General features: G+C 42.8%; 1 protein-coding gene across 7 annotated transcripts in view; it reads right to left on the bottom strand.

The window, feature by feature from the left end:
- pcdh7b (protocadherin 7b) overlaps positions 1 to 25251 on the bottom strand; it is a 100875-nt gene that overhangs the window by 32311 nt on the left and 43313 nt on the right. For 2 of the 7 annotated variants that reach the window (XM_054799771.1, XM_054799774.1), the window contains exon 2: positions 16255 to 16450. The exons of 2 other annotated variants lie outside the window; for them this stretch is intronic. In XM_054799771.1, coding sequence (XP_054655746.1) covers positions 16255 to 16450 — 196 coding nt within the window. 3 more of the 7 variants (XM_054799770.1, XM_054799773.1, XM_054799775.1) reach the window with 2 other exon arrangements.

The following is a 25251-nucleotide window of genomic DNA, read 5'->3' as shown; positions in this document are numbered from 1 at the left end:
ATGCTACCCAAGGTTCCACTGTACAATAACCAGTAACCTGAACGTTGACCATTTTAACCATTTAATATGGTCTTCTATTGGGTTGTTTTAACAATGACAAATCGGCAATATTTGTCAATATTTGTCATATTTGCAGCTTTAGACACCCACAATATATGTCCATTAAAAAGGCTTGATGTCTGAGGTGATGGTGACCTATTTAATGCAATAACAACCATCACACTTGCTGTGCATGATTTTTAGTCCAGGTATTATTACAAGCCATGGCCAAATATGTGTGTGCGCGCGATCGTGCGTGTGCATGTGTGTGTGCGTGTGAGTGTCGCTGTAACTAACCTATGCGCCCTCATGGCCTCACCTAGTAAGAGAGCCACGGCTCGTTAAGCCAGCAAAGATGATAGGGCCTGACACATATTTACTGAAGCCACGCAAACAAATGGCCCACTTTTGCCAACAGCATCCCCTCTGGCCATTTGCTGACTCGCGCACGTCGACTCTTTGCCTTCCCTTACGCCCCAACCGCACTCGTGTCTCTTTTTCTTTCCTCAGTGCTGCCACACCAGTCTGAAGCGATTAGCGTCATACCTTGCTATGAGCTTAAAACTTGGGGGAGGTGTCCTTTTTCACTTCGGTGTAATAGCTCCTATCTGAGAACACAGTAATCTCACCATTTACTTGCGCTCAAATTTTTTTTTTTAAAGTTGTCATGCTCTTGGAATCCAAATGTAACGTGCATGCTCACACAAGGTACCCTTACTTCTAAAGCACTGCATTACTTCCAAAGTACACACCCACATATTCTTTTAAGAAATATATACAGTACATGCAATTTGGACTGCTTAAGCTTTTTAAAAAGCGGCGCTGAGAGAGTCATCTGAATAAATGAAGCAGGACGAGAGACTAATGCAAAAGGACGGCTGCAGAGTGCAAAGGGAAATCACAGCATGCCACCTTGGGCACAAGCTGATCAGCGGCCCCGTCTGGGTCAGCATTTTCAAAGTTGAAGTAAGTCTTAAATTAGAGATTTCTTAGCGATCCAAGATAGCCAACAGACAGCAGCGACCTTTACAAACCACTGTCGGTGGCCAAATTTGCCATTGCTTGTTCTAAAAGAATCATTCAAAACTTATATACCTGAAGAAGATGCTGACATCCTGATGTTTGATAAATATTAAGGTGCTGTTCTGTCCGGCCGTCAGAGTTATATTGAGTTATTTCGTTATGCATGACATGTCTTGGCTTGGAAATGTGTGGCAGGCGAACAGGTGGGGCAGTCATCAGTGCAGACAAACACCTCAGAGGCACTCAGCCAAATCTGCCCTGTGTCGCTTGACTGTTTGACTGACGGATGATCATTTGCTGAAAAGGAGGGGTCATAGCCTTCCAGAGAAGGCCATTGGGCTGGGAAACTCTGAACAGACTGTTGACAACTTTTCACGTTTATCTAGATCCTGCTTTCAATAAATACATTTACTTTTCATAAAAAATGCACAGAAAAGCAATTAAACTAACAACACTAAACACCGCATTTCCTCAAAGCATTTACAACACATTACACTTTCATCCTAACCTGAATCTTTGTGCGAACACTCAAATGCACAGAAAGAGACAAAAGCTGTGACTAGTCAACCCGCACGGAGGTCATAGAGGAGTTCTCATGTCATCTAATTACAAGGCGCTTATGGGTGTTATTGAGTCGCTTCTAATTGCTTGAATATATTCCACAAGAACAAAAAAAAAAAACAACTTTCAGACTCTCAGACACTCGCACATCCTCAAAGGGGGGATTACAGCTCTATACTGCAGAATAAAAATTGTGTCAGAAATGGGGATGGACTGTCAGCCGGACTAATTATCCCAGTTGAAAAGTGCTATAGCTTCATTTCCCAGGCTTACGTCGAGGGGATTCTTTAGTGGCGACCTCATGCTTGAAAAGGAACATTATTCTCATAAAATTGACAACGCTTTCTCTGTACCATGCCTCTATTTGACAGTAAATTCTGGTGTTTTTATGGAGCAGGAGCTGAGCTTAACTCAAATGCATATTAGGGTAATCATGGCAGCAAACCATGCACGTCACACACACAGGAGGGTAAAATGCGGCACGCTCTTTTATCTTTGCACTTCCATAATGTATTACTAAACTGCAAAGAGGTGGCTAATGCTACACAGTGCCTCCCATCGCAGCTAAATGCAGTACACCAAGGTCAAAGCCAGGATAGTCCCGTGATCAATGCTAACGTGATTAGTGACGCGCAGACATTTAGGCTGAGGCGGCTGCTAGTAAAAGGCCCTCTTTCCCACCATTGAGTGCAAGGGAAGCCAGGAGCAGACAAGTGCAGGTTAACACACAGCTGACCGTCGACCATAATCCATTTAAGACTGAAAACATGGAGGCGGGTGGGAGACATTTACTGTCAGATAGCACTTGCCTTCGCTACTACTTGTGAGAGATACTGCTGGCTGACTTAAGTATTACAGCTGTACAGTAATTAGGACAATACTCAAGAAATGACACTTTTATATACTTTAGAGAAGTCAGCTTTTATTATGTAAAATGAGTCAACACACAGCCATTATTGTCGAAATAGCTGGCAACACAAGTGAAAGACAATTGTGTCTTGCCTACAGTTAGGGGTGTCCCGATCCGATATTCATAATGGACATCCGTCCGATATCAGCAAAAAAACAGTACAATACAAGCAGTGCACTTCTATCCAGCAGCGCTCAGATAGATCCCACGTCAGCACACAACACCAGCGTGAGCTAACGTGTAAACAATAGCAAAAAATAGGAGTGATAGTATTTTTTGTTAAAGACCAAAACAGACATTGCAGCTGAGGGCAAAACCTGTCATGCACAAGTTTCCCGTGGTAGCACAGAACCAGGGAAATTTAATACGGCCAACCTCATCACACATTTGAAAGCAGCATCACAAATAACGGCATGAGGATTTTTGCAAGACCACTGAGGTAAAGAGGCAAACCTCTGGCTCCCAAAAACAACCAAAACCGTTCAAAATATTTGCAAAGCGTGATAAACTCCCATGGGATGGCAAAAAGAATTGTGCTCGATGACCAGCCATTGCTGGTAATGTTGGGTTTAAACGCTTAATTGAGCACCTCAACCTACATTACGTCAAGCCGCCAGTACATTGCAATATCACTTGATCTAGCCTTTTCTAACACTCCACACTACAAAGATGTATGTTTTGTGCTGATATCAGATCGATACTTAAGGCTGCAGTACCTGTATCGTATCAGAAGTGAAAAAGTTGTACAGTTGGCCGTCGCCACATGGCGGTTTGAATTTCGTGGCTTCACTCTATCACGTTTTTTTCAAAAATATAAGAATTAATAAATCATGCTGTTTCATGGTTGAATACAGCCTCTTATTAGTTCAAAATCTGCATATTCAAGTAAATCTTAATTTTACATTTTTATTTGCCTAAATGAATCATTGTAAGCATAAAAAGGGCTAAAATAACTTGAATTCGGACATACGACATTCAGAAGATGTTCTGTAGTCTTCTACACGGGTCATTACTGTAGGGGTCAGTAGTGTTACTGTCATGTTCAGTGACGCACACAAGCTTCAAACTTGATTGTCGGAACAACGTGCTTTTATTGCAGGTTTGAATCATCTCACAACACTATAATAATAACATAATAATTATCTTTATTATAATAATGATTCTCATTATTATACTATTAACATAATATATACATAACACGGGCTACATTTGCAGCTAAAACTCAACTCTGAACCCTCGCCATTACTTCCTCTACACGTCCGGAACACACATGCGCACGAGTCTTACTTATTTCTTAAATGGATTATTTTCTCTGATTATGTCCACTATATTGGGTAATATTAGTGTAAAGGTGATTAAAGGGGTGTTATTTCATGTTTAGAGGACTCTAATAATGTTAGAAACCATATTTAGAAGGCCATAAACAGGGTTGCTTTTCGAACATATTATAATTATATTTATAATGATTTATCAATAAAGAATTCTACTTAGCGGAAATTTACTTATCACGGTCAAGTCTGGAACCAATTAACCCTGACAAACGAGGAATTACTGTATTGGGACACCCCTACCTAGTGTCAAGCATGGTCGGCATAGCTTCATGGTCTGGTGCTGCATGAGTGCTGCCGACACTGGGAAACTCTTGAATCTTGAATCTACGGTTCATTGAGGGGAAACATGAATGACAATTGTGAAGCAGAGTATGAGATCCTCCGTTGGCAAACACATGTTTTATCCAAGTTTGTTTTGTAGTAGTGTAACCCTTGAAAGGCATCATAAAATGATGATGATGATGAAATGTGAGGGGAGTTCTCACTTTTGTCAGCTACTGTAGTACAGGAATCAGTAAATAACACTATCCAGCAATGCACTTGAATTTGTCGCATGTTCCAATGGAAGAAAGTCCTCATCTCGTAATCTTCCTACATGTCTTGTACATCATCCTGGCAACACAAAACCCTTGCCGACAGCTTCAGAGTTATCAGTCTATTATTAGTCACAGTGGTGGCCGCACCTTTCCTCTCTCCCTTTCGACGCAGTGCTGTCACCACAGATGACTACCTTCTAATTGGGTACGGGGAGTGACGCTTTCATGTTTCTCGCACCATCATCAAGTGATGCCAATCAACACTTTGATGTTAAACAAGTCCCCCCCCAAAAATATTACTCTGTGAAATCATTGAGGGGGGGGATTCTCCATGAAAAGCGTGTGATTACAGCGAGCTGCCAGAGGCAGGCAAGAGGGCGGGGGTGTGCGTTTTGGGCGGGGGTATTGGACAGAGAGAAAAGTTTGTAGAACAAAGAGGAGCCTTTGCTTCGCCGTCTCTCTGCGCCTCAAATACTTGGCATCTCCTTGTTTTGTTTTTTTCCCCCAATGCAAGGAAAAGAAATATGCACGGACACACACATGATATATCAAGACGTAGGAGGGGGGACGGAGAAGAATTATCTTCACAATATCGGAATAAGCAGAGGTGACACTTTTTACCACTGGACCGTCACAGTCGACATGAAAAGATGCTGTGGACTGGACTGAATTTTCACCTGTGCCTTATTTGAAACACCAGATTATTATCTCAGCCTGCTTTTCTGAAATTACACCGTGGCCTCGTTTCCGCTTCAACACAAATATTTATCGCTGAAATTGTAGGGCATACTTTCGCCCTATTGCAGCACTAGGCATTACAAGTGGTGTTCTAAAACAAAGAGCCACATCTACAGTATCGATTGTATCAAGCTTCCTCGGGCATACACTCCAGGTGTTGCTCTACGACTCCATTTCACTATTCTATATGCCGAGCCGGGGGAACAAAAAAATGTGTCGGACGTTGCATTTCATTAGGTGAAGTGCTCTCAGGATCTCAAGCGTGCCTTCTTTGTTTCTTATTAGTTCTACCCTCCTATCTTCGCCTCCAACGCACTTTAGATAGAACAAGCAGTCCACCGGTGCACAATTAATCAAGAAAAAAGGAAGCCCAGGTTGCAAAATGTAATATGCCTATTCTCCCAGTGTTACCTTTGCTAGTGGATAAACTCTTGCATGTTTCCTATCAAGCCAAAAAGCACAAAAAGGAGCCAGCAGTTTATGCACCTTCAGTCCTCTTCAGCCAACGCTTCCATTTGGCGCCTTAAGGCCTCCACCTCTAAGGATTCAAAAACACAGCGCTTTGTCCTCCTAAAGAGTTCAGCCAAAGAACACGAGGCGAGGAGAGGGAGGATTACTGTCTGCATGTACTGTATGTACTGACATGGATTAGGACTTTGATGCTGAAATAAGGACAGGAGAGAAGCATTTTTGGAATTGTGTTTAAACCTGGATAATGCCCCCAAAAAGTGACGCCAAGTAAGGGCAGTAATAAAAGTAATACTAAAAAGTGAGGGTGCGGCGGGTGTAATCAAGAAAATAATCAAGAAATGTCTGGAAAATGTCATTTTCACTCAGAAACCATCTGTTCTTTTCATAATCTGTGGTTGCTTTTGACTAAGATTAAACCGGAACCCCCTGTGAGCTGAAGTCAGTTAAAGCTGCCTTATTTTTTTATGATGTGTGTATTTACAAATAAATGTGAGTGCATCTGAGCAATCACTCAGGGATTAAGATGATTTATGTCGCCTTGCTGACCTCGGATTCAAATGTGAGGTGATGGAGTCGTAATTCATTGACTGGAGTGTTGTGTTTTGCACATCGTAGCCTTACAAACAAAATCATCGCATGATATTAGAGTGAGTGTTTGTACTTGGGGAGGCAGCTGATCACGGCAGCTCGAACTGGATAATGACTGCAACTTGTTTCTGTGCACAGTGTGTGTGTGTGAACCCAATCTGTCACTTCGGTGAGATTTTCAAACCCAAGTCGAAGACTTTCACTTGAGAGGGAGGCTAAACAACTCTGACATGCCAGCCAGAATACAGCTGGCCTATAGCGCAACGAAAAGTAAGAAAAAAACCCCAACGGTTTTCATGCTTACATTGATATTTCACAGAATCTGCTCCCCACCCCCGACCCCACCTGCTTAAGTCAAATCCCCTGTGCCCCATTGAGAGGCTTACGCGACCTGTCCGGCAAACCTTTCCAAAGTGACTGCCTGAGGGTCAGATTAAGCAGCAGACAAGATAAATGCTATTGGTTTAGCCTTGCAGGTAGCCATTAGTCTCCGGTCTGGGCCACAAACAAAGAAGCAGGAAGCAGACAGTCAAACATTCTAGCCCCCCCATGCACAGAAACAGGTGTGCCCTATTGCATCCAGTTCCAAGGGGTTAATCTTTGTGTCTCTTTACCGGCGAGTTGTTTGCTTTTGGAGTCACGTTACTTTGCTCTGATTGTGTCTGCTGATGTGTTTTGGCTCTCTCCTTTGTGCTTTAAATGGAGGCTTTTGACAGCCACTTTGGCTTTGCTCACGCCTCACAGGAAGTCACGCCTGGACCTCCCAGTCGGCGAGCTGTAGCTTTGTGAAGGGAAGGGCCAGTGTGGTGCAAGCTGAAAAAGACAGCTGCCTGAATGGCATTCATTTTGGTTTCTTGTTTGGTTGACCTCAAGGTGGAAAGAAAAGAAAAGGTGATACTTCCAAACCACTTCCAGCCTTGAAGTGAATATTCATACCAAATGGCACCTCGCAATAATTCTTGAGCTGTCAGCAGGTTGTTTTATGCGAGGGTCTTTGCATACTGCTGACGATTTCATTGCGGCATTAAATCCTGTTGTAACAAGAAAGGAGGGCAACAGAGTGAGAACAATGAAGGATTTGCTCAAAACGATGATGGAAATGCATCTTTTAGCATGTGAACTATACAAGATCAATAGCTACACACTGAACACTTTTAAATGGGTCAACAAAACACTCATGGGGGAGCACAAAAATTGGCGTGCACAATCTCCTTTCCCTAATGGACACACACTTGCGTGCACCATTCAGTGAATAGCTGCTTTAAGAAGTGCTCGGCTTCATAAAACATGCATGCCGTTAATGCGCGCTCTTATGTGCATTTCTTGGGCCGCGGTCGCTAGGGAACTGCTTCAGCCGACTAAACGGGCCAGCCTTTGTGACGAAGTCTGTCCGGGAAAAAAAAGTCACCATCCCAAGTCTGTGTGGACAAAACCTTCATCCGACCCTCTTTGGACATTTCAGCGACGCACGGGAGGATTGCTCAGGGTTAGGAGATAACGAGCATTCTGCAATGTTTAGATATTTCTTTAATCAGCCATCTTCTTGCAGAGAATTTCTTCAGCAGAGTAATTGTCTCCACGAGCATGAGTCCATGGAGGAAATAAAAAGGAGGAAATAATTAAATTCCTCAGCTAGAGCAACTCACAGGAACATTATCCCTGCAGGTAGATGGAGCAGGCGAGTGCACACGTGCGTTTTTGTGCATCGTATTATGAAGCCGTCCAGCAAGTTCTGCGTCAAAAGTCACAGTGTGCCATTACGCAGCTAACGCTCGTCCACAAGCAAATTTAGCTTTGCAAGCCCTGCCTCCATATGAGACACATCAACTGTGCCCTCAAAGGGGAGGGGGCCTGCTGGAGCAAGCAGGAGGATAATCCCCCTTCTTCTATTGTTGCATGCTTTCATCTATTTTTATAAGGCGAAGGAGGGGAGTGTCTGGAGATGGTGAGAGGAGGGAAGGAAAAGTAGCTTCTCAGAGCAGTCAGCCTCATATATATAAAGCCCACGCTCACTTAAATAAACACATGTATCGATCCAAAATCATTACTGCCAAGCAGAAACCTGAAACATGCCCCATTTTGATCTTTACTGTTATGTGGTGTAAACATTGCATTTGATGCATCTACACAACCCAAAGCTAAGGCACTCTCACAATATACAGTATTATACATACAGTATTTATGAAGATATACAGTATACTGTAAAAACTCCTGCTATATATATATATCAATATCAATGCTTCTAGTGTATTCTCTCATTTTCAGTGGATAGTAGATATATAAAGTTAGACAAGCTGTACACTGACTACTCTACGGTATAGCCAAGATTACTGTCTGTATTGTCCCTGGACAAGGAATACCGGCATAAAATGCTTGCTGAAATGTGAGGGCTGTGCTCACTTTTGTGAGATTCTATATATGACACGTTCTCCGAACATCCTGATTAAAAACCTGACAAGGGAGTCCCAATTTAAAGCTGACGTGCATTCGAAACTTGCTCAGTTTTTGCAATTTTCAATCAGCCCCATGAAAAATAGTGGCGAATAAAACCTTGCACTCACAGAAATATATGTCAGAGATAACAATCGTGGTGATTTAGACGCCATGTGATTTTTAGATATCAACACATATTAACTTAAAAGTTAATTCATGTGGAGTAATTTGGGCTCATAACCATAACCAGCATTTTGTTTTGCAGCTGAAGGGTGTTAGGATTAAAAGGGAAGGCCCTAATTAATGAGCGTGATGGCGGTGGACACAAAATGTAACAATTTTTACTGTATTTGCAAAAGTTCCTATACTTTGTCAATATTATCTGTGTCGCAGAAATTGTGTGCTTAGTTTGCAAACAATACATCAATAATGACTCCCATTGCAAATCATTTTATAGGATGCCATTCCAGTTCATATCAGAGCCCACTCAATAAAACCAGGATTTCCGTGTCAAGTTTTTATATAATATATAACAAGAAAACACCAAATGTTATCCAAGATTTGTTTTATCATCACTAGTCCACAATAATGTCACGATTACAACCATGGAATTTCCATTTCACCTCTTACTACCAATGTCAAAATATACATAGAATAGAAAATCCTTGCAAAGATCTCTGCGAGTTCGAGGAACACGTCTTATAGTGGATCATCCCCTCCTTTAGGAAACTGGGCCGCATGGCAGTTTTCCAACATGAAAACGAGCTCAAAGCTACACTGCTATACAAGCTGCACACTGACTACTCTAAATAATATCATATCACTTTCGATTCTATAGTCTTGTCCTTTAAAAAGACCGGATAAATGATGGATTAAATGAAAATGCTGCCCCCATTGTTGTCAGAGACTGTATATTTTGGCAGTTTGACAAATTCCTCAATATTAACACATAGTATAATTGGCATCAATTAGCGGCCTCAGCAGCCAGAATAAGGAGTTTTCTGGAGAATCCAACACCAGTTTCCCATCCATGCCTGTTACAGATGAAGCACAGCGAGCTTTTCTCTCAGCAGCAAGCCAGAACTTCTTATTTATTTCGACAAGTATCCCAAATGTCAGAGGTTAAGCTGCTGGCGGTGCCGACGCCGCACATACCTAATGTAAACAGAGACAGGACTAGAACAAGCGCTTGTCAGCTCATGCACAAACATCGGCGGGAAAAAATGTGTACACATTTTGCCATTCCTACCTCAGAAGGTCAAAACGGCGAGGAGGTGTGTATATTCAGGCAACAGTGTGCACAGCACGCGCCCAGAAACACAAAGATATCTCTGACCAATTTTGGCAATAATTCCCTAAAATAAAGACCCAGGGATTAATATTGGCTGCAGGCTCACTACATCTGGTTGGAGCTGTTTAGGGTGCAAACACATGTTCAGAGTTTACAGGAAGGTTCTGTAATCACACAAATGTGATGTGTTTTATAATAAAAAGAAAGAAAACAAGAATTAAATTGCATGGAGCTGACGCGTGAAAAGAATACGTATTGTGACTTATTATGCATTGGCTGTATGTGCACGGCGCCTCCACTGTGAGATATGTTTAGCGGGTGCATGAATGAATGCATGAGGCGCTGCAGTTTGCCTACGGAATGTGTGAACACCTGAATGTGTTTCTTGTTAAACTATTCCAGCACATTCTCCAAAGTGTGAAAAGAAGCATGAATGTTCTCTTTTGGCGGCATCCGCTCTGCTGGAAGTCGTCAACATATGCACATGCACACACGTACAATTACATATTCAAAGAAGTGGCACCCACTGTCTCCTCCTCCACTGTTGCACCTTCCTTCTTTTGTACGATGGGCATTCACATTGTGATCACGCTTACAATCCTCAGAAAAGATTGTAAACAAAAACAGACATAGGAGGGAGGAGAGGATGGGAGGCTCTGGCTCAGATGTTTTATTGTCTTTGTTGAGGCCCCCGCCCATACACTATACCTGGCATGTTAGCAATGCTAGCTTGGGAATGTAGAGGAGATGCATTCAGAATGAACCGCTGTCTGGGAAAGTGATTTCATTCCGACTGCAACAAATGCCATTTGAATATGAGCCAAATCTCCTGGCGTTGTTTCACTGCACCTAAACAGGCGCCGAATGCACATTGTATGACTGCGGGCCCTCATTGAAAATACAGTCATGTCTCTGCACAGCCATGACAAACTGTTCTTCACTTTTTTGTCTCGCCGGTCGCTCCAAAGTGCAGAACACTATGTTGCAACTCATCTTTCCAGCAAAAAAACAAGTATTCTCTCTTGGATGAGGCTTTCACTGCAAGCACTTATGGGAATAACAGCTTTAAAACACATTTCTTGCATGTGTTCATGCAAAAAGACAGGACATATTCAGAACAAAGGCTGTCTCCAAGGGTCCATAAAGTTGCTCAACTATTCTCCTGCTCAAAGAAGACATGCATCAGGGCGGTGGGGGGTGGGCTTCTGCCGAGTTTGAAAGGCAGATAAATGGTATTGTTTTTGGTGTTTCTGGGTAGTCCGACCGAGATTCAGCTGCACAAAAGACCAAAGCAACAGTTGCATTACGCACAGTCAACAACAATCAGACCTCCACTAAGGCTAACACAAGACACAAACAATTGTGGTTTGTGGCCCACTTCAAGCTGTAAACCTATAATAATTAACAAATAAATAACAAATGCAGTATTAAGTTGCTATTGAATTCAGCCAGTGCTTCAATGCATGGGCCCTTCATACCCATTAAATCCTGCTTATCCTAATATTTGGCATATAAACCTGCAACTTCCCTTCTTCACTTGACTTCAGACACCAACTTGGGTAAGTAAGGCAAGGTAAATATGCTTATCTGTGTGGATAATATAGATAGCATCTTTTCTGTCCAAATTCTCTTTTACTCCCTGTAGATCCCATATTTTCCTCCACGTTAAGGGACTTAGACCGGCAGCTTTACGGCCCGTGTCTACTTGGTGTGCACAGGCACAGAATCAGAGAGAAAGAAGCCAGGCCTGTGGATGTGACGCAGGGGTATGATTTGAATACCTGCCTGCTCCAGCCGAGCCGTGATCAATCACTTCTCTGTCAGCCGCCACTCCCCGCTGGCGTCTTATCCCTCTTTTCTCCTCCTCCTTCACCTCGCTTCTTCCTTTTTCACCTCACTCCCTTTACCTCTTTCTTGTTTTCTTTTTTTTTTTTTTAAACATTCTTTAATTAATTTTCTCCCGGCATCTCTTCTCTACATCGCTCGGCCTCTCCCTCCTCCCGCTGTTCCATCTGCTTCTGAGCTTCTGTTCACCGTGTTATTCATTCACTCGACTTCCATCTCTTTACCTTCCCTCACGGTGCTTTCACTCACATTATCTCACCAGGTCCCCTTGTTCCCCCTATCTCCCCGGCTGTCGCCTTGCCTGGGGATATCACAAGAAGAAATAAGGGGTGAGGAGTATAGGGGATGGAGGAGAGACGCATGTTATAAATCTACAGAAAACTGTGAATGATGCCATACCGGAGTTATGATTTCCTCCATTTTTGTCCTGATTTTCTCATTCTGGTGTTTTAATTTCTATGCACACATGTGCCATGACCTTGGGGAGGGGAGTGGATAATGCACATGCCTTCTGCTTAAGTCTTTATTTTTTTATTTGTATTTTTTTCACCAAACTGCCCCAACTCACACACATATACACAACCATCCCTGCACCATGTTTGGGGAAATCAAACCTAAGACCAGCGCTATTGCTTCCCCCGCTCTTGAAATATGAATGGTTTTAATTAAACACTTGCTTTGCCATCTGGCCCCACTAACGGGCCTGCCTCATTAACGGAAACACATACACACGCACACACACGAGACATACACATTATTAACTAGGCTTTGGAAATTGTAAAAAACAACAACAATGAATGGAGGGATGTAGCGAGGCAACTCACACCTCACAGAGCTGCAAAATGATGCAGATTCTCGTCCTGCACCGGCAGTGGCATTTTGGCATCATTGGAATGTGTGGCAGGGACTCATCAGATCCAACAGATGGCGCCACGGCAAAAAAAGCCTTAAGATAAAATAGTGATTCCGCAATTTTGGTTGTAAAGTGACAAAGTGACAGACAAGTATTTGCTGTCTTGTGTTTAGAAGAGAAACAGGAAGCAATTGAAAGCACCGCATGGTTGTCACATTGCTGGTGCTACGCCAAATGTGTTTTCATGAAAAACTGCCATTTTCCTGCAACCAGCACTTGTTAAACAAATTCCCTACGTCTGTTGTGCGATCCAGTTGATGCGTGTCAAAAGCGGATGTGGCGTGTGCCGCTGAGGGATGTTTGTAATCCGACTGTGGTACCCCAGCAGGGAAGACGTTGAAGTAGTCTGGGTGTGAGTTTTCCTGCAGGGTGGTTTGTCTAGCAGCCAGAGTGTGGGAGGCATGCTAACACAAGCAGGACCAACTATTACTCTTTTAGAAGGGCTGCAATAAATTTGCACTCTTCATCCGCCTCGGCAGTCGGCGTAAATGAACTCTCAGTGATGTTCAGGCCAGTAAACGGTTCTTCTATCTGCAAGTGATCATCTTAAGGTGCCGCCTCTGTTTGCAGGAGAGTTGAAGGATTGTCTAGTTCCTGACAACTCGCATTGCTTACAAATTTGCCTTGGGCAGAAAAGTAGTTTCAAAACGACAAAAAAAGAAGACGCTAAGTGAAAGGGTAAGTCACACTCTTGATGAAATAACATACAGTAAATATTTACTGTGGTAGCGTTCCACTGAAGCGCTAGCGGCTGTTCTGACATCGCACACCTCACACTGGATGAAATGGCGCTGAGTTTTGGTTTATTTGGAAAAATTAACTCCCAGCGGTTGAAAATGTCACTGCCCACCTTCTATAGTGAGCAATAGAAAACGATTACATCTGGAAGAGTTTAATCGGTTGTTTTGATCCAAACCTGTAGAAATGTTGACGAATATCAGATGAGGATGGGGGTGAGCTTATGAATAAGTGAAGAGGCCCAGCTGTGCATCACTATCTTGTCAGGGTGCAATGCTTCAGCTGCTCCTGCCGTAACATAGTCATATCCTGTTCTGGACTCAACCATGGAATTTTCCAGCACTCCTTGTGATACAGAGTCAAAGATCAAGCCCAACCCCAATGAATGTGCTGATGATATGCTGTTTCTTGGTACATACTGCAGATGTGTGGGGTTTGAAGACATGGCTGGAAGGCAGAGTGAGACAATAACAGCTGAGATGGAGAACTATTGTTCCTGTACTTTGTGTCTACTTGACAACCAGCAGGGAAGCGAGAAGAAAAGTGAAGCCAATGTTGCAGGAAAAAATAACAAAAATGCAAGTCTGAAGCTGTCGTAGAAACAAGCGGGTGGGGGTAGGTAGCTAATAAGTATCTTTAGGGCAGGGGTCACCAGGTAGCCCCCCATGACCACATGAGGTGCCCACAAGCCTGCTTTTCATTCAGGTTTTCAGTTAATAATGAAAGAACAGTAGAAAGAAATGCATTCTGAAATACAAAATGTGAGTTGTGGACACCAGCATTTTGTTAATGTTCTGGTAAAACAAGCATATCCGCTTTGTTTGGGTTTAAAATAAGCTCTGAAAATAAATGTTACAAAAATGAGTAGCTCTTGGCCATTTTCATTTTGTAAAAGTAGCTCTCACAAGGGAAAACGTTGGTGACTCCTGTTTTAGGGGCTATCCACACGCGGAAACGTTTTTAGGTCAAAACGGCAAAGTATTTTATTGTTTCAGCCTCTCATTCACACGGAAACTGCGTTCTGGGTGCCCTGAAGCGGTATTTTTTGAAAACCCACGGCCACCCTGTCGCAGTCACATGACCAGAAGTGAGTTTTGATGAAAAGCTGAATATTTCCACGGACATGACTCATCCCAGTCGACATTCTCCTGACATTTTGTTGTCTTATGCAGAAGTAATTCCACTTCTCGTAAGTCTAGATGAGTGGAACTTATGCGCATGCGTTCTTTCTTCTTCTATGGTTTGGTGTGTCACGTGGTTCCGTCTGTGTGCCGTGTGTATTACATCGTTTTCACTCAGCGATCCACTCCCCATCTGGATGCAAAATCACGTCAGTGTGACCGTGAATTTTTTTACAACCCCCCCCCCCCCCCCCCCCCCCCAACATACACACACCTCCCACTGGAGCAGTTAGACAATATTTGCCCTTAACCTTTGATGATTTCATTTGCTTTGCACTTAGGTGTTTAACTGATGCCCTCTTAAAGAGTGGCCGCGCATAAGTGAGCAAACAAGGTCTTCCTCAAGGACGCTTTAAGAGGAGACATATTGCTAGTTTTAAAGTGGCTGGAACACAGGCGTGGGTATAATTATTTTTCACAAACCACCTAATTTATGGATGCGGAACTTATGCACAACCTATACAAATTGCTTTGCTGCGATCGTGGTTGTATAAATGCTTTTGTATCGACACACACACAAGCCAAGTCAGCAGATCTTGATTAAGATAAGCATGCAGCTGTCAAGTTTGTTCTCCATCTTGGAGAAAATGACTTGACCCTGAGTCTTTTCCCTTCTCCCAAATGTAGCCATGCAAGTTAAAGACTGCGGTAATTGTACAATGGTGCTTTTTTTTTAAGCGGCTTGATTGACTGTTTGTATTTTCACAAGCTGATCTCCCTTTAGATCTGACACGCTATCAGAATTCAGATAACTTTAAACGGATTCTGGCCGTGCAGTTGAAGGATGCCTATTGTCTAAAGAAGCTTTTTAAGGTAGCCCGATCGGCCCCATGCCAAATCCCCTATCACTCTGCATTAAGGCCAGCTGCTCATCTGACGTGGACATCTGTTTGCTTTGCCCAAGTCTACATGCGTCACAAACCGCAACGAGACAGTTAATCCAGTTAGCTTGATTACTCATATTTGTCCAAAATGCATCCACATACACGCGGCTCTGGTATGAAGAAACTACCTGAAAAAAACTGTAAAACTACAATCCAGACTGTTCATAGCGCCCACTCACTCACTCACTCACTCACTCACTCACTCACTCACTCACTCACTCACTCACTCACAGGCTTCACAGTAAGTTTAGAGAAATATTAGTGCTTTCATACGGCCTCAAGGCAAATACACAGCAACTGTAGCAACACAGCCTCTTACCAATTCAACTAGGGTATTAGCCCCCTGTGGATACGCCCCCCCCTTGACTTTATTTCAACCAAGGGAGAGATCATGTGGAAAATCTATCCTCGCTACCAGATGAAATTCAGGGGGAATCACCCGAAGCAGCAATGAGCAAAAAGAGGAAAGTTAGTTTGAAAGATTTTGAAAGAAAAAAAAAAAAGTCTGTGGAGTATGCTTCAGCATGAAGGTCTATCGCAAAAGTGCGTCAAGAAGGAGCGTTGTGGCGGCAAGAATCCTCAAGTCAAATACTGTCTAAGAAAAAAAAAAACTGAGAGCCTCGCAAGTTTGTGACTGTCTACCTGTCTGACATCCTGCTTGAATGCTCTAGGCAGTATGTGCGTGCATGTGTGGCCTTTATCTTAGCGTTTGTTTTTTTCTAAATCTCCTTTCAGTGTTTGCCCCTACCATTTTCCATGTGCTCTGCCTCACCGACACTGCCATCCGGCGTTGTCCTCTCGTAGCTGTCCTCGGGCAGGGGCAGGGCGCCTAGCCGGGGCCCCGATGAACTCTTGCTGCTGGGTGTCTCAGACTCGTCCAGGCCGCTGTCGTAGCAGCTCTGCAGCGATCCCTGCTGGTGAGGGTCCTGGGGCTGGCTCACCACCGAGAAGGTCACTCGGCGAAACGGCTACAAGAGAAACCAAATGGCCGGGGGTCACTATAAAAGGGACGATTTTAGTTTGAAACTTACTTAATTGTTTGTTTAGAAGGGAGCTCCATCCTTAGAATTTTAGGCGAAGGGATTTAGGTCAGGAAAAGCAGACAGGTGGGGGTGGCTTTTTGCGTGGATTCCAAAGTAGTTGGAAGAGCTAGATCGTGTTGAAAAGTCCCCTTTTATGCAAAAGTGACTTTTTAATCATGTTCTTGCAGTAATGTGTCCCTAGAGCATGTTTCTGAAACATGTATCATATCCCTCACTTGTTTGCTCCATTTTTGAACAAAGAGGCGCTCAAACGGTTGCTTTTCCAGTTCCAGATAGGCTTTGCTACACATCCTAAAATAAAGCCTGGACCTTTGGCAACTATCCTTCAGTCAGCGACAGACATGGGAGCTGTATGTTAGATCACTGTGCTTTTCTCCAGCAAATAGGCTAACCGAGCATGAGGTTGCTGTCAAAATGTGACTGTAATGTTGGCTTCGTAGCTCACATAGTTATGCTAGTGCTGTGTCCTCCTGTCCCACTCCTTAAAGACAAACTGCACTTTGTTTGCAATTTTGCCCATCCTTCTCACAATCCTTATGTGAGACATGAACACACGTGTTTCTGTTTTATGTTTATTTCACATGGCAACATCGAAACAAACGCTACACCTAGCGTTAACTTTTCCAAACCCAAAAACAAAAACACAGCTCGTCGTTAGCCGGATAGTAGCTAGCCAGTTTGGTGCGGCAAGGTACCACATATGCCAGTAATGTAGTCCTTAACAATATTAATAATAATAATGATGATGACGCTGTAGCTTGGTTAATATGCAGGTTACATTAAATGGAGTACAAGTACAAGTACTTTACTTTACAAGTAAATGGAGCGTTTGGAATTTTTTCAGAAGGCTTTATACAGTAGGCGGAATAGGTGTGTCCCATTACGTGCATTCATGGCTCTTTATATCTGTTTTTATGTCACACACAAGAGAAAAACACACAAAAGAGAGAAAGGCATGTGTGTTCATGCCATACATAAGGATTGTGGTTGATGGCCAAAATTCCCCAAAAATGTGCCGTTTCCTTAAATGTTACATTGTTGCATGTGATATTTGGCATCTATTATGTTTGACAAGTGTAAAATGTGATTAAAGTGTACAATAGTGCTTTTTGGAGACACACGCTCTGTTGGAGACAGGTGTGGACAAAAACAGCTGATTAGCATTAAAGCTACAGACACACGGCACAGCATGTTCCCACTATGGCTTAATAAAAACACCTTTAAACTGTCTAGATTTGGACAACACACTTAAAATACAGCCCTAAATTAAATTTAAATTCGGGGAAAATATTATAATATGGCATCTTTAAGGGCATAATTACTGAGGCTGTCTCCCACAGTAGCAAACAAGTTTAATAACTTTTAACTCTCGGAGATGCATGAACAGATACTAGTCAGGAGGGAAAGACGGAGAGCGTGAGCGGGCGATGCACGTTGTGCAGCGGTAACGGTAAGAGCGTTCCAATCCAGCTGAGGCTTTGCCAAAAGGAGCTGCGGGCTCGCGCTGTCAATACGTGGAGCTTGATCGAAGGCGTTATTGAGCAGTGTCAGTGAGTTAAGCAGTAAGAGCATTTCATTAAAGTAGAAGCCTCTTTTTTCCACTGTATCACTCTCTTTTCCCTTCCATGCGCTGCAGCTCTCAATCCCTGTCAAAGTGCTGCACAAAAGTAACGTCAGGCAGCAAGGTGGAGGGCGGTGAAAGACAGATTTACACGTGAGCTACAGAACGAAGGAGAAGGCTGTTGCCATTATCATAATAAATGGCTTTACAAGTGGCTAATGCAATTCATTAATTAGATACAAACATAGTGCGGGCTTGCTCCTGTTGCTAGGTCCTCGCCGGACCTCATCCTCTTCCTGACATTCTCTTCTTTTGATTATGCTCCATGAACTATGTTAAAAGCTCATTACTCACTCATTTCTCCCTCAGTGTCTGTCTAGTTGTTCTCCTGCTGTCTCGCTTGGTTTAGTCATGTATTTCCTGCCGTGATGTAATACATAAAGCACACCCACATGTTACACTTTTCCGGCTAGTCTGGATTCACAATGAAGTGGAATTACTTCTGCGAGTCACATTAGAGTATAAGACAAACAAAATATCAGAATTATAATATTACGATGGCTTTTCGGCAGCAGTGCGCAACTGCTCACTTCTGGCGACGGGGTGGTGACGTCATCGTTTTAAGAACACAGTGATTCGCTCGTTTACATGGCAACGACAAGCCGCCGTTATATGACTGTCCCATTCTGGAAGCCGTTTTTAAAAAAATACCGCTTCAGGGCATGCTGTGTGGATGGAGGGCTGAAACTATGTAACACTTTACCGTTTCAACTTGAAAACGTTTCGGTGTGGACAGGATGAAGTGTTGTGAAGAGGAAGCAAAGTGACAACACGTTGATTTGGAAAGACAGGCCGCCTATGGAAAGTTGTTTGTTTTTGCTCCAAGAAACACTCAAACAAGTCTGAATCTTTGCACCGTAAAAGATTGTTTGTTTGCCGATAATGACATTTACCCAAACCACCGAGAAAAGTGGAAAAAAAAAAGTATTTCTTCTTCTGTTTGAGTGGAAATTTGCATTTATTTATTTACTTCCACTCGGTTCTCTGGTTGGCTGGCTAACACTGCAATCCTGGCAATAAATCATGTTTCCGTGTAATTACAATCAACACTCAACAAATGAATCGGTATAAATATTCATGCAAATTTCACTCCAATAGCCAAACATTTGTTGTATAATTAAAATCATGGACCCAGAAGGAAAACGGCTCTGTGAGTGTAATAACACTTGAGGCCATGTTGAAATGTTAAATATTGTTTTTTGTTTGTTTGCTGGTTGTGTGTTTCTGCACCCAAACACTTACTGGTGTGAGGTGTTGCACTGCCTAGGAAATAGTTATCCAATGATGCAAATGTAATAAATGTTGCCTTATGAATTCCTGGCAAAGAAAAAAAAAAGCACCCCAGAAAATGTGTGTCAAGGGAAACCTTAGTTAGTCGATGGGAAGGAAGTTTTAAATTTGAATCAACAAGCAGATTTTATTCATCTGACTTCCCGTTCCACTTTCAATGGGTAAGCAGAGGAATATGATAGAAGAAATATGGAGGGAGGAAAGCTAATTTGTTTGCAGGCCAGATATGGAGCTCATTGCCCGCAGGCTTTGGATCAAGATTTGCAGCATTCACCATCTGCAAAGCGACCTTTGCTCCTTTCATTCTCAAACTTTTTCTTTTCTATTTTCAAGTCAAAATCAACAATGGACATGTTTTTTTTATTTTTTTATTTTTTATGGGGCATCGACAGTGTACAGTATCAATACCAAAGCATGGAATTCTATCCGATAAATATAAAAATAAGCTGCCTATCAGTGTTACAGTGAAAATGGCAATGGCAGAGATACAAGCTCTTTTCGGGCCCTGTGCATTTGTAAAGGCTGACCGAGCACATGCCCTCCCACCGTGCTCCTTCTACTTCCTGCCCTTAAAGTTCACACTCCTGCCAATCAACGCGACATACACAAATCCAGTTGGTAAAGGTGTTTTAGAAGTGTTTTATGCTTAACCACTGCTCTAGTTTGTAGTAGAATATTGTTGACCTCTATTAAGAGGTATCCCCTAAATTGTGTTAGCCCCTAACGCAAAGAGATTACAATTTCTGATGGAAGATTTGTCAAGAATGAATTTAAAGCTGAAAAAAAGATCAAAACCTCATCAAATTGCTCCGTTTGTACGCCGAAACCATCACAAAGCCACACATATTGCATGGCTTAACCCCATGCTGTGCTCTGCACGAGGGTAGTGAGGAGGCTTTTAGTGCACGACTTTCATTACAGGTTAGCACTAGTTTGCTTTATCTTTACCAGATGCTGGGACCCCTCTTAGGGGGCAAAGCAGCAGACTCTTTTGGGGGTGTGCCTGTGATTGAAAGCCAGCTGTGACAGCCACGGGTGATTGAACAAAGCCGTCATCCTAAAAGACGAACAACGCAAACAGCCACAGGTTTTTCTTCGAAGCACTCCAGCGTGGCTTAACCTGGCCTATTTCCTGTCTGGGAAAGAAAAAACACATGGCTTTTGTGACTCGAGTGCAGGTTGAGCCAACAAAAACATAACATACCTCTCATGTCTTATAATGTGTGACCTCTTGGATTGGACTTTCATTTCCTTCGCCACTGAGCTATATATTTGGTTGCTGTCAGCAGGTTGGGGATATCTTTGTTTTTGCTCTTCAATGCCGACAAAGGGTTCAAGCGTTTTTTGGCATTAGTGTGACACTTCGGTCAAAACACATTGATATATCATGTGAAGATGTGGAATATAATGTTTTTATGCTCTAGATGCTCCGGGAGCCACGGGGGCAAACATTGCGGGCCCAGACCCTGAGCTCGGGGAGCAAAAAAAAACTGCAATATCCTTTTGCAGCCGAGCAAGAAAGACGGAAGGTATACAACATGGAAGGAGTGATTAATAGGCCATTTCAACAGTCGGGGAGGCCAAAGAATTGGAGGAGCGAGTCGGGCTTGACTAATAAAAGTGCTAGTCAGCAAGCAAGTCTGACATTAAGAAGCCTTGTTTCATTTTTAATGGCCAACAAGGCAAAGGCTACCTGAGACATGCAGAGAGTGTCAAGTATCAACATTTATCCCAATGGTGACTGCTTGCTTAGCACAGCTCAGATAAAGCCTGCTGTAATTCCACTCGTATGAATTCAAACAATCAGACACACTGGAGTGATAGATGAGACAAATGCCCTCAAGGTGAATATCCGAGGGAGTAATCAATGGCAACCTGATCAGGGTGGATTCTGGTTCTTATTCGGTTCATCTCTGTTGATTACACGGCACTTCAAAGCATGACAATAGTGATACTGTCAAAAAAACAAGTGCTCTATTGTGGATGGTCTGAGTCCAGCCTTTGCGAGTGACCAGGGGGAATTTCAATAAGGAACTGGAATGTTGGCAATGAATTGGGCAGCTTCCTCAAAACAAACACCCACAGAGTCAAAGGTATCGTCTTCTTGCCTGACTGATAGCTTTGGCCCCCGTCAAGCTCCAGCGCTCGTCCTCACTTCCTTGCCTGTCTTCTCCGTGCTCTACTCCTCCTCCGCACACACATTCCTCCCATAAGGAAAGGCAGGATGAAGAGATGAAACCAGGCTAACGTTTCCAAAGAACACCCAAGACTCCCCAAAAGAGAAAAGAAAGAAAAACAACTTTTGCAAGTTCAGTGCCTGAATTTCCCAACGTTATCTTCAGAATCAACAAAGAAAAGAAAAAAAAAAAAAAACTTCTGACTCTTCTTAGCCTGGAAAAGTAAATTATATCAAGTATTTTTACACAACCAGGCAAACAAGGACACCCACAGCCTAAAACATACATAAAATAGTCTAATCTTCTTAGATTAATAATACATTTTATTTGTACAGCACATTTCAGTGTGCTCAAAGATTAAAGAAAGCGAGATTAGAGTGATGGATCAAATGCTGGAGCCTGTTAAAGTTATGACCAGGAACTGTGAGCTCATTCATGCCATGGGTACAAAGCTTTATGGGCAACACCCGTGTTAGTCATATTGTAAGCCTTCCCTTTTTTATTCTCTGAGAGTCATTTCACTCTTCTGTTTTATCAAGTGGCTATTTTATGATTTGCCAGTGCAATAAACAGTTGAACACGTTCCGCTTGGCTCTCTTAAATCTTTACAGGACCGTTATTGCATTAGTTTGGCAGAGGACCCACAGGAAAGCCAAAACATGGACTCTTGTGTGCCTCGGCTTTATGTTGAAGAATATGACCCACAATGGCATCTCAAGGCACAAAAGCTCTCTATTGGGAGCTGCTTTTAGTCCTCTCATTGGATGGCAAAAGGGGAAGTGGGTATTGAAGAAGAAGGAAGGATTCCAAAGTTCTGAATGAAAAGGAAATACATGACGGGATTTTTTTTTTCATTCCTTCATCACCCTTCAAGTCTTTTCTTTTCCCACTGTGTTTGGAATGTCTTTGGAAAAGTGCCATGGCTACCACTTTCCTATTAGCATGCACCCCATGCGCACAGCCGGAGAGACAAGGAGGAAGGGAAAAAACAGGGAAAAAAAGATCACACGGTTACTTTCTTAAAGTCTGGGCTAAACTTTTAATTGATCTTCAAGAGGCGGATTGGGTCACTGGTGTAACAAAGATACAATTCTTAGGGGATGCGTTTGAACATCACCACAGGCTTAGACCAAAGTGTTTATTAGTTTGGTAAGGCATGCTAGTGGAGGGAGGGGGTGGATGGCCTAAATGGGTCTGGGCGAGGCCCTCAAGTTTGACACTCTTTGTGTTGTGTTTCCACTCACGGTCTGGTGAATTTTGAATATAAGCACAGAATACATTCTTTCTGTCTGTTTCTTCTCCCGTCCGGCGTGGCGAGCGCACACTTTACGCAGCCAGGCGTGCAAGTGCCACTCGTCTGTCGTCTGCGAGTATGTGTGTCATGCCTTTGCCATTGTCATGTCATCTTACATGTCAGCCAGCCATCAACTCCGATTCCACACTCTTGGCATGAGGGCAGGTATACAGGTGTCACGTTGGGGGATCAGTCACCGCTCTGGCAGCATCACATCTGACCAGTGGCCCGCTACTGTCAGGTTGCAACGAGCCCGAGGCTGGCGCTAACGTTAGCTTGTTGTGACATGGCTCTGGGTGTCATCAGGAAGCATGGCGGCGACGGTGCCTGGAGTCGGCGCAAAGCGGCCCTATGCCAAACTCGTGCCTGATGTGAGAAGGAGAGGTTGCTACTTGAGCATGTTGGTGATAAATGAACTTTAGCATTTATATACATATACATTTATATATATATATATATACATTTATATATATTTACATATATATAAATATATGTATTTATTTATATTTATATATGCACATTGTACAGTCGTCCCACGTTTATCGCGGTTAATTAGTTCCAGACCCCAAGTGAATTTCATTGAAATATTTCAATAATAAATGAAATATTTCCGTAGTTAGCGCATACAAAACCTGTTTATGACCTTCTAAAAACGATTTTTAACATTATTAGAGCCGTGTGAATATGAAATAACACCCCTATAGTCACCTTTATACTCATACTCACACTCATACTACCTAATACAGGTATAGTAGACATGACAAGCATCATAAGACATAATAACTCATACGTTAGCATTGGGAAAGTTCTTTGCTGTTGTAGTATCTCGAATGTAATGTGGGTCGATCGCCTGGCATTAAATAAAAAAGGTCGACATCATCCATCCTCAATATGACATTTGTCACTTGATTGAGATACAGGACAGCCAGTCTGACATGAATCTGCCATACAGAGACGTACACTCAGACACTACTGCTAGCTTTGCTTTCACCACATTGCTCTTATGTGCGGTTAACGGGATCTATGAAGTGACACAAGCGTTTAGCATAGCAAGTGTAACTTGTTAACCTCCGATGTATGTATTATAAATTTAAGAAAGGGTTTGAAACTGAGTGGGGAAGAAGGGCAAAGTAAGAAGTCATAATGTACCACTTCCACACAGAATGGGAGGAGAACTGTTTTTCACTATCTCATGTCGGAGTTTGCATCCATGGCTGCAAGTTAAGGTAATGTAAGGTAGTGTCTCATCACTGTAACATTACTGACGCCTAGTGACCAGAATACTACGTATGACTTGTCTTTCTATATTTTTGGGGCTAATAATAGGCCATAGTCAACCAGAAAACAATAATCATTTATTATTTTTTTTTTTTTTAACCGAGATAAAGTGAGGGAGCGATGTTCGAACCGTGGTGTAGCGAGGGATGACGGTATGGTTGTGTCTTCGTTCTACTACTAAACCTTTGCAAAAAAATGGATGTAAATTTGGCAACATATAAACACTTACTTTTCTGACATACCCACCACATGGTAGCGCTGTTATTAAACCCCAAAGTTTAACCCCCATAAGTGGGACTGACTTGAAATTTCTCACACAAGTCAAAGCACTCTATAATACACCCACTGTAGGTGTTTTGACCAATTATCACAAAATCCGGTACACACCTTTAGAATACTGACAAGTACATGTTGGGAGAAAAACATTGTAAAATATATCTGAAGAGGCACAGGTGGTAACTAATTGCCCATAAGTCATTGACCATTTGTCTGATAATTATGCAATTTTGAGGATTACTCGATTACACGTATGCCGGCATGTCTTGGAAAGCATTTTGACCACAGCCCATTGGGGGCACCACAAATGTAAGATAACAGTTGAGAGAGAGCAGCATTGAAGCTTAATAAGGCTGATAAACGACTATTTACCATCCTGAGTCACTGATGACAGATGACCTGCATTTAGGGAAGCAGGGCCGCCATCCAGTTGGAAAAAGCGAGAGGAAAAGATGGATTGGTGGAGGATGGAGCACACATTCAGTCCGAAGACATGTATCATTCATGCAGGCTCAGTAGAGTGGGTGTCATCTTCAAGTACACCCATTATTCCCCTCACTTCATCAGTGGGAGCACCACCAGGCGGCGCATCATTTGCTTTGCCAAGTGTCCTTATCATATCGCTTACGCATACTTGCATTACATCTTCCATCCGCCACCTGTTCCTGACAACAGACGTTATGGTTACGATGCCTGCTATTCTGAAACAATTACTACAAGTGCATAATTAAATGCTATTTGTAGGTAAAATAAATCGAGGGGGAAACAGGGGGTATGGGAAAAGCTTGAG

This window comes from Dunckerocampus dactyliophorus, chromosome 15 (genome assembly GCF_027744805.1).
Source record: "Dunckerocampus dactyliophorus isolate RoL2022-P2 chromosome 15, RoL_Ddac_1.1, whole genome shotgun sequence".
In the NCBI taxonomy this organism is placed as follows: domain Eukaryota; kingdom Metazoa; phylum Chordata; class Actinopteri; order Syngnathiformes; family Syngnathidae; genus Dunckerocampus; species Dunckerocampus dactyliophorus.
The sequence above is the reverse complement of the archived record's forward strand: the minus strand, read 5'-3'. Positions and strand labels throughout refer to the sequence as shown.